This window comes from Mastigoproctus giganteus, chromosome 5 (genome assembly GCF_048544385.1).
Source record: "Mastigoproctus giganteus isolate SK-2022 chromosome 5, ASM4854438v1, whole genome shotgun sequence".
Classification (NCBI taxonomy): Eukaryota; Metazoa; Arthropoda; class Arachnida; order Uropygi; family Thelyphonidae; genus Mastigoproctus; species Mastigoproctus giganteus.
In genome coordinates this window covers 140,397,377-140,408,002 of record NC_143579.1, presented here as the reverse complement: position 1 = coordinate 140,408,002, position 10,626 = coordinate 140,397,377, and the positions used below count along the sequence as shown (strand labels likewise).

General features: G+C 38.2%; 1 protein-coding gene across 1 annotated transcript in view; it reads left to right on the top strand.

The window, feature by feature from the left end:
• Positions 1–3,482: 3,482 nt before the first annotated feature.
• LOC150085733 (peroxisomal N(1)-acetyl-spermine/spermidine oxidase-like) overlaps positions 3,483–10,626 on the top strand; it is a 173,030-nt gene continuing 165,886 nt past the window's right edge. Inside the window, exon 1 of the mRNA XM_090374667.1 lies at positions 3,483–3,666. Coding sequence (XP_090230793.1) covers positions 3,483–3,666 — 184 coding nt within the window. The remainder of the gene's footprint in view (positions 3,667–10,626) is intronic.

Below are 10,626 nucleotides of genomic sequence, written 5' to 3'. Positions count from 1 at the left end.
AGCCTTTCTTCATAAGGGTACCCTTTTGTTCCATTCACTAATCTTGTTGCCCTTCTCTGTACTCGTTAAAACAGCTCTACAACCTACTTGAAATGAGGCCTCCAGACCTGTATACAGTACTCAAGGTGTGGCCTGACCATTGCCTTATACAAGGGGATAATCACCTCCTTATCCCTACTAGAAAATTTCCTGTATATCATTGAAAAGACACCATGAACTACTCTGGCAGACCGTCTGCACTGCTCAGAAAACTTCATATCTGCCAGCACAATTACGCTCAGGTCCATTTCGTTCTCTACCACTGTCAGTGTAGTACCACAGAGTTGATACGTTACTCTGGGGTTACTGCTTCCCATATATAGTACTTTACATTTGTCAATGTTAAAACTCATTTGCCACCTCTCAAGCCCATCTACTTATTTTTGTTCTAGACCCTGTTGCAGCAGCGTACTGTCATTAGTGTCAATAACAACCCTGCCAACCTTCGTGTCGTCTGCAAACTTGAACATTAAGCCTGATGTACCATCATCAATATCATTTATAAATACAAAAAACAACAATGTACCCAGCACTGAGGGACTCCACTAATAACATTAGTCCACGAAGAGCAGCGTCCATTGATTACCACTCTCTGTCTTCTCCCAATCAACCATCCCTATATCGATAGCAGCAATTTGCCTCCAATGCCACACTGCTCCAATTTGTGCAGCAGTCTACCATGTGCAACAGTACCAAAGGCCTTTCTAAGATCCAAATATATGATATCAATGTTATTCTTTGCATCCAGTTCCTTTGTGACTACATCATAGTAGCCAATCAAATTGGTCAGACAAGACTTCCCCATTAGAAACCCCATGCTGTGTCCCAGCTATAACTAAAGTCTTGTCTAGATGATCCTGCAATGCTTCTGTAACCAGTCTCTCCATTAATTTCTCTAGAACAGAAGTTAAACTAACAGGTCTGTAATTACCCGTGTCTCCCTTTGATCCTCCTTTGTTGATTGGGGTCACATTTGCACATCTCCAATCCATGAGTCCAAGTCCAGGGAAGCTCTCATAATTACGGCTAAGGGTTTGCTTACTTCTTTTGCCGCCTCCTTTAATATAACTGGATAGATCCATCCACCCCAGGTGCCTTTCTTATGTTTATTTCAACAATTTCTCCTCCACTTTACTCTCAGTTATTACAAGATTATCTAGCTTACTGCCAGAGTTTAGTATACCTCTGGCATTCCCCTTTCTGAATAACTCCTCATGTGTGAATGTAGATGCAAAATAGTCATTTAGTTTGTTAGCTACCTGAGCAGGATCATAACAGTTGAACAATCGATATCAAGTTGACCAATCTGATTCATCCCCTTCTTTCTAGAGTTTACATAAATAAAGAACTCTTTGCTGCTTTTCTTTGCCAAGGATTTCTAGTAATCTGCTTCCGCCTGCCTAACCTCCTTTTTGGCTTGGTTATAGACCAGCGTTTATCTACCATAGGCTTCTGTGTTACCTGTTATTTTATATATATATATATCCCATGCATTTTAATTCCCTGTCACATGTCTAATTAGTTCATCTGACATCCATTTAGGCCTAAATCTTGAAAAATATTCTTAGTTGGTATGAAAAGCCTAGTAGCTTCCAAGATTAATTCTTTGAATGCTTCCCATTTTGAATTTGCTGTTGGTAACGCTTGGTAGTGCTTGGAGTTCATACGCCAAGGCGTTCGTAGAACGTGCGTGGAACAAAGGTCCGTATGCGTGTTGGACACACATACGGACCTTTGTTCCACGGAACTCTTCTTCTGGCGCAATAATTTGATGTGGGGATCGTTATAGGGATTGTCTTAATTTATTTTGCCCTGTGCTGTTTAGAGGGCCTCTGTCATAGGTGGAGCCCAAATGAAAGTGGGAAAAAATTCCTGCCTTGAAAACTCAAATATGGGAAAATGAAATTTGAAGAATACTTTCAGGCTTTCTGTGAAAACGTAGGAACTATTAGTTACAAAAATCTGAAAAGCAGTCCCTCAAAAAAGAGTATTTTAGGCTTTCTTTTGAGCAAAATAAGCCCCTGTGGATAGAAGAATATTAAAATACAATTCTTTATTTAAAAACTTATCAGGAACTAAATTAAAATTCCAAAAGTTTTTGTTCTGTTTTATTAAACACAGTGGGATTTTCTAGTACTACAGTTACACCGCTGAATGTAGATTATTATTATTATTATTATTATTATTATTATTATTATTATTCCTCAGCATGAATTGTTGAGGAGGCTTCCATTCTGCAGTGGGTTCATAATGGCTGCACTTTACTTTACTTTATGGTGTTAGGAAGCCTGAGGCTTATGCTGCACCGGTCAAAAAAAAAAAAAAAAAAAAATTCCCTATTATCCTGAGAGAGAGAGAGAGAGTTGTTGTTGTTTGGTTTTTAGGAGCATTAGCAACTAAGGCCATATTGCTCCGGGATATGCGGTGGTCATTTCCTGACCTTTCCGCATCTTCCGTATTTGGTGGTGACGGGCTCGAACCCCGGTCTAATCAAGAAGCGTGTGCTACGCACTGCTGCTCCTTCCCACCTGGCTACGAAGGCGCCCAGAGAGAGAGAGAGAGAGAGAGAGAGAGAGAGAGAGAGAGAGAGAGAATGGAATCACCAAGAAATCTTGGTGATTCCAGAAGTAGAATGGAATCATCAAGAAATCACCAAGAATGATGATATCTAGCTCAGAACCGTGGGTGTCCCAAGCCCATACTCACCAGATGTGAGCTCCTGGGGGTAAATTGCATAGAATTGGAACCGTGGAGTCCATGGGAAGAAGTAGCAGGAGATGGGAAGAAAAGACCCTCACCAGGAAAAATGGAAATAGAGATACTGTATGTGACTCTTAGTGGTGTCACCTAGGATGGGAGTACTAGAAGCAAAGTCATAGGGACAGGGCGTCATAGGTGTCATAGTGCAGCTTCTGTGCCGGGCCCATCTCGACATTAGCAAGTCAATCTAGTTATTTTAGGCCGTTAAATTAATATAGGCATGGTATTAGTGGCTAATCCATTCGCCTGAAGATAATTGTTACCGCCGACCGGGCTAGCCGGGTGGGTAAATGCTTGTCTGGCAACCCAAAGGTCGCGGGTTCGATTCCCGCCTCGGGCTTGGATCAGAGTACTGCAAAAACCTTGGGAGGTGCATTATGGCCACAGAAGCCTATGCGCCAACAACTACTAAAAAAAAAAATTAATAAATAATTGTTATCGACGTTAAAATCAGATATGTGACTCGGTTGTAACAGGTGTTTGCAGTGTTATCCCACGCCATTGGATTATGGCGTACAGAGTCTGCTGAAACGCAACTCAACTGGAACTTCCCATCTCCCGCATGCGAGTGTATTAATTTTTAAATCCGTGCTTTTTGAACACTTTCCGTGAATTTTCTTAGTAATTCTGAAGCGTTGCGCACAGGATATTGTTCCGTGGCGCTGAAGTTTGTAAGTATGAACATGGCTGCAACAGATGCTAGTGACTGTGTCGATGATGAGAAGAAGGATTTTAAAGTTGTTATTATAGGCGCCGGACTTGCGGGAATTTCAGCCGCGTACCATTTAGTTAAGAAAGGTGAAACGGATATAAAAGTTCTCGAGGCCAGGAACAGGATAGGAGGAAGAATAATATCCATCCCTCTTGGTAAGGATGGCAGGTGTCTTCCATTCTCTGCGCTTCGTTATACTGTATTTGAAGCCTGGTACAGTATATATAAAAAATAAGAGTTATCTCCAGTTTATGGGTACACCTCTTGAGGAAGTGGCTTGTTTTGCTTGAATTCTTTCCGAATTACTGGCATAAACTAACCTAACATTTTTTTCACTAGCCAAAAATGAAAGTCTATTTAAAAAAACTCGCACTTTTGCTTGAATCTGTCCCGAATTTGGCCATGCCCTCAACGCGGTGAAATTGTACCCATAATCTGGAGTTCAACCAGAAATAAGTAATATACATTAACATAAACAGTAAAAAAAAAAAGAAAAAGTTTTGATTTCGAAATTTTTTTTTTTTTTTATCATGTAGAAAACGATTGCAGTATAGTACAAATATATAAAATTACAACATAAATTACAAAAGTAATCAGGCAAGGAGGATCAAAGGCTGACACTAGTAATTATAGACCTGTGAGCTTAACTTCTGTTCCAGGAAAATTAATGGAGGCACTGGTTAAAGAAGCACTGCAGGATCATTTAGACGACTTCAATTATAGCTCGGACACAGCATGGTTTTGTTAAGGGGGAAGTCTTGCCTGACCAATTTGATTGGATACTATGATGCAGTCACAAAAGAACTGGGTGCAGGGAATAGCTTTGATATTATATACTTGGATCTTAGAAAGGCTTTTGATACTGTTGCACATGGAAGACTGCTACACAAATTGGAGCAGTGTGACATTGGAGGAAAATTTCTGCAATGGATAAAGGGGTGGTTGAGGGGGAGAAGACAGAGTGGTAATCAATGGACACTGCTCATCGTGGACTAATGTTATTAGTGGAGTCCCTCAGGGCTCAGTGTTGGGTCCATTATTGTTTTCTGTATTTATAAATGATATTGATGATGGTATATCAAGCTTAATGTCCAAGTTTGCAGACGATACAAAGGTTGGCAGGGTTGTCAAGGACACTACTGACACTATGCTACGGCAATAGGATCTGGAAAGGTTGAGCAGATGGGCTGAGAGGTGGCAAATGAAGTTTAACATTGACAAATGTAAAGTGCTACACATGGGAAACAGCAACCCCAGAGCAACGTATCAACTCTGTGGTACTACACTGACAGTGGTAGAGAATGAAAGGGACTTGGGGGTGGTTGTGCAGGCAGATATGAAGTTCTCTGAGCAGTGCAGACGGGATGCAAGAGTAGCTCATGGAGTATTGTCAATGATATACAGGAATTTTTCCAGCAGGGATAAGGAAGTGATTATTCTCTTGTATAAGGCAATGGTCAGGCCACACCTAGAGTACTGTATACAGGTCTGGAGGCCTCATTTCAAGAAGGATGTAGAACTGCTGGAACGAGTACAGAGAAGGGCAACAAGATTAGTGAATGGAACAAAGGGGTGCTCTTACGAAGAAAGGCTCAAGTTTTGCAAATTACAGTGTCTGGAGACTAGGCACCAGCGAGGTGATCTGATAGAGGTGTATAAAGCCTTGAATGGTTTGAGCATGCTCAATGCTGATGGGATTCTTCCTCTAGCTCAGAATAATCACCTGAGAGGGCATAAATTCAAATTGAGGAAAGACAGATGTAGGATAGACGTGCGGAAATTTGCCTTTAGCCAGCGGGTGGTTGGTTGGTGGAACAGACTTCCATCCCTTGTAGTGGAGGTTGATAGCCTAAATAAGTTTAAGGCTCAGCTGGACAGGTATTTTGAACAAACAGTGGGGTGAAGTGGAAGTGGGTTTTTTCTTTTTTTTCTTTTTTTTTTTGGCTGATGCTGCATAAGCTTGCTTTCTTGCATCAAATGCCTCTACTAATGCTAATGCTAAAGTTTCAAAATATATCTGTTGAATTCAGTGAATTCAATAGATATATTTTGAAATTTGACTTTGGTGTTTCATTATGTGCACATGCTATGCTGTTTAGTGAACACTTTTAAGAGATTAATTAAGGGTTACAAAACTATAGGTGGAGAAAATTTCATACGAGAAATAATATGTGTCATTGCTATGCCTGACCATTTTCAGACTGCCTTGGAGGCAGTCTGAAATGGTCAGGCATAGCAATGACACAAATGATAAATACATCTGACATTTATAATTTGATTAACCTAGGAGCATACACATATTGGGGTAAAACTGTCCAAGTGTCTTGGTTTCTCTTTTTTAATTTTATTTGATATTTTTTAATTGAGTTTAGCAGATCATAATTAATGGTTTCAGTGATTTCAGTTCAGTAAAAAAGCTTAAAATTAAATTTTTTAATTAAAATAAAAAGGTGTCAACACATCTCACATTGTTGAGCATCTTTATAACATTGAGGAAAGCCCTTTCAATTAAATGAAACCCTGATGATGATTTGTTAGACTTTTGCTCTGAGTTTTTCCATGAAACGATAAGTCTTCGAGGGATTGACATGCAGACCAAAAAATGCAGAATAATACAGGAAATCATTAATCAGTTGTTGAGCCCTGTATGATGAATTGTAAAGGCTGACAATGCCAGAAGGGGCTGGAAAAGCTCAGAAAATACTATTAGCTTAACAGCTGAAGTTTGGATGAATTGAAAGTCATCCAAACTTCAGCAAGAGTAGGCTGAGAAGAACAAGATTTTGGCAGTTTATGAAAGCAGCAGTACAGTATTGCTTAGTTATTACAAAAAATATATTCATGTCAGTTATTTTTTGTTTTCTGCTGTTGACGATCCTATAAATCATCAACAGGATATTATGTGCCTTCCTGTCTGCCTCTTTTTATGCTGCATGCGAAATTTCATATCAGGTTAAATTATAACTCTCAAGTGTTTTTTTTTTTTTTTTTTTGTCTTGAACCACTTTTAGTTCCTCTCCCCCTTCAAAACAACATGGACCTTCACAAAGATCCAAGTATTTTTTGAAGTATCATGGCCTAGCACGAATTATTAACTTCCCTTCCCACCCTTAATGTGAACCCATGCTGGAATCTTTTCAAGACAGCATTTGTGTTGAGATTGTTCTGATTCTCATCCTTAGCCAGTGACTCCATAATATTCCCTATGAAAGAAGTGCTACTATGGACTTTCTGCTGAAACTTACTGGCTTATAGTTACCCAACTCCTCTTTAGCACCACTGTGGATTGGAGAGATGTTAACTCTTCTTCAGTACAGTCACTCTTCCTGTAGTCTAAAGATGCAATCATTAACATACTCAGTGGTTTATACATTCAAATACATTTATACATGCAACTTTTATAACTCTTTTATAACTTTTATAGCTTTTCTAACAAGCACTTATCTGCAATTAATGTACCATCTATTTTACAGCAATATAAGTCTAACATGCTCCAAAGATTTGACTTTGCTTTCAAATGTAAATGTTAATACGTATATGTTCAGCTCATCTTCCATTTCTGCTGAGTTTTTATTGGCTTCTACTGCAATCATTTAAGGGTCCTGTTTGATTTTATTTCTTTTTTTTTTTTTTTGCAATCACATATGAGAAAAATTACATACATACCTTCTTAGCTTTCTTTGCAATACGATTTTGCCCGTGTTATCCTGTCAGTGGCTCTTTTACATATTCTCTTATATAATGCTCATACAAATGATTGTTTGTAACCTGCCCCATGCTTTTTTTATATTTCTCACTTTAACTCCTTACTGCTACATAATGATTAAACTTGTAAAAAAATTCTGCAGAATGCTGCTTTAGCTCTCTCTTCTTTAACTGCTTTAGACCCCCCCCCAGGAAATCCTGGGACTGCTCCTACTTGGGAGCATAGGAGGGAAGTAGTATTTTCTAATTTGCGCTTGTTTAAAAGTTGGGAATTTCATTCATTTACATAACAGTGAAAGTCAGGAACTGTGTTCCACTAACCTAACTGATACTGTTAATTACAGGTCTAACTGATCTAATTACAGGTGCTGATTTTGTTTGCTGAAATAAATATATGTCCGTACTAAGTAAATGAAAAAAAGAAAAAAGAAATATATACATATGTATATATTTCATACATTGCCCAGGCATCCTATATAATGCCCAACTTTTCCAATAATAACATTCATAATAAATAATAATAATGAGACAAAAACTATTTTAATATAATAATTCAAATAAAACTAAAATGTATATTTCCATTGCAATAATAAAAAAAGTGTTCTACATGATGAATTGGATGTGGCCAGAAAAATGGAGTAATATGAATGATATCACATTGTCCCTCTGACTTTCACAGTTAGTACTAAGTGAATAACAACATAAATGGTCTGGACGATAGTGCATACAAAACTAAAAAGGCCTATAACTGGAACAAACTTCCATCTGTTGTAGAAGTTGATAGCTTAAATAGATTCAAGGCAGAACTAGACAGACATTTGGAGCGAGTGGATGGGTGAAATGAAAAGGGTTTTTTTTTTTTTTTTTTTGTCTGATGCTATATAAGCTTGCTTTCTTGCCTCATGCGCCTTTACTAATGCTAATGCTAATAAATTGATACAAAAAGTAACAACTAATAAGCCCCAACAGGATCAATCAGACCAAACAATGCTACTGCTAAGCTAAACATTCTGCTTAACTGTAGGATCGATAATCTGTCTGTCATCTTAATGGAGAAGGAAAGTAGAGGAAGTTTTTTTTTTTTTAATGCATTTTATTAAAATAAAAGTTTAATTTTTCACATGCTAAACCTCTTGCATTTTAACAGTTTACGTACTAGCTTGAATATTGTAGGCTCCTTGGAATTTTTGCTGCTTGTTGGTATGAATCCCTCCCTTCCTATTATTGGTAAATTTTGTGATTTGCACATGCGTAAATTTATCAAAAGGAGACGTGCCATGATTTTAATATTTTCTCAGGGATGTGTATCACTAGTAGAACTTTTAGCTGTTTTCTTCCTGGACTTTCTTGTGCCAAATTCTCATTAGCACTAATTTATTCTTTATCTAGTATTAGTGGAAAATAACCTAAAGAGTAATACACAGAATCAGTAAAAAACCCAAAAAACATCTTCTGTACATCCGCTAACAATTTATCTAATTCTTCTTCTTCAAATTTATTCAAACTACTCACTTCCAAACAACAGACAGAAATTTGTTCCAACAATTGATTACTCTTTGGCTGAATACAAATATTCAGACACCTATCCTGCAACCATTATTTTCAAATTAAGTATGTCCCCTTATATGTATTGTGTGAGAATGAGTAAGGATGCAATAAACATCTTTAAATAATTATAGTTTACCCAATTCATTTAATGCCTTAAACATTTCAATCAGGTGTCCTTAGAAGTGACTGTTTTCCGAATGCTGCAGCTTGCAGAACTGAAGTCTTTCTTGGTAAAAATACTCTTTTGCATTCCAACTTATCTTCAGAATCTGTTCCAAAACACCCACATCCTTCCAAAAATGGGACTTTCAGATCTGTATGTAGTACTCAAGATATGGTCTAACCGTTACCTTATATGATGGGATAATTACCTCCTTATACCTGCTGGCAAAATTTCTCTGTATCATTAACAAAATCCCATGAGCTGCCGTGACAGTCTCTCTGCTCTACTCAGAGAACTTCATATATGACTGCACAATAACCCCAAGTCTTTTTCATTCTCTACTACCATCAGGTATGGCTGGATGTTTGTGGATTGCAAAAAGGTCATCTATCCAATACGAATTTTGGTTGTTTTTTGCTGACAACAGGACTAGGGTATGGCACCAGCAGCATGAATCTATGAAGCCATTGTTCCAGGCAGAGTTGCAGTGGTATGAGGAGTGTTTTTGTGGCATATATCAGTTCCTCTGATTGTGGGGAATCAGTGTCTGCCACAGGTTACCTAAACATTTATTCCCAACCAGGTGCACATCTTTCTGCTCACAGTTAAGTCCTCTGTTATGGTGGCCATTGTGGATTGTGCAGGGATAATTCTGAGGTCATGAGGCTGACTTTGCCTTACATGACGTGCTTTTTTTATCAGATTGCAACCCGATTGAGCATCTCTGTGGGATGAAGTGGAATGAACTGTTCTTGGCATTTTCTACAGCAGCATGTTAGAGATTAGCAATACTCTTGATCTGGTTATCAGCAGTGATTCTTTATGCATTAGGAATCTGCAGATAAAAGAACCACCATGTGGCAGTGATCACAGTGTATTGATGCATGATTTACTTAAAGATGTAACTACCATCAAGAGTAAAGGGAAGGGTTTATGCTTTCATAAAGGAGATTACAGTGGTCTCAGACAGTTTTTGAATTCTGTGCAGTGAGACCAACTGATGATGTTACTAACAGCAAATTCTAAATGAGAAGTTCAGAGACGTAATCATAGAAGCTACTGGGCTTTTTGTACTAACAAAGAAATACTGTTCAAGGCTTCGACGTGAATGGATGTCAGAGGAAGTATTGCAACACGTGGCAGAGAAGAAACATGTATGGGGTGCATATAAATTATCAGGTGATACAGAAGCCTATGGTACATATAAATTAGTCTGTAATCCAGTCACAAAGGTAGTTAGAAAGGCTAGGCAGATTATGAAAAGGCTCTGGCAAAGAATATACAGAAAAGCAGCAAATTGTATGCTTACATTAACAGTAAAAGAAAAGGGATGAATCAGATTGGTCCACTTGATATCGATGGTTCGACTGTTGATGATCCTGCTCAGATAGCTGACAAACTGAATGAGCTTTTTGCGTCTACATTCACACATGAGGAATTCTTTAGGGGAGGGGGGATGCCAGAAGTTTATCAGACTCTAATAGTGAGCTGAATGATTTTGTGATAACTGAGGAAAGTGGAACAGCGATTGTTGAAGTTAAACATAAAAACGGCACCTAGGGTGGATGCGACCAATCAATCATATTAAGGCAAGCAGCAAAGAAAGTAACCAAATCCTTAGCAATAATATGAGAGCATTGTTGGATTCAGTAGATCCCTGTGGACTGGAGATGTGCAAACAGAGGCATAAGACTTACCA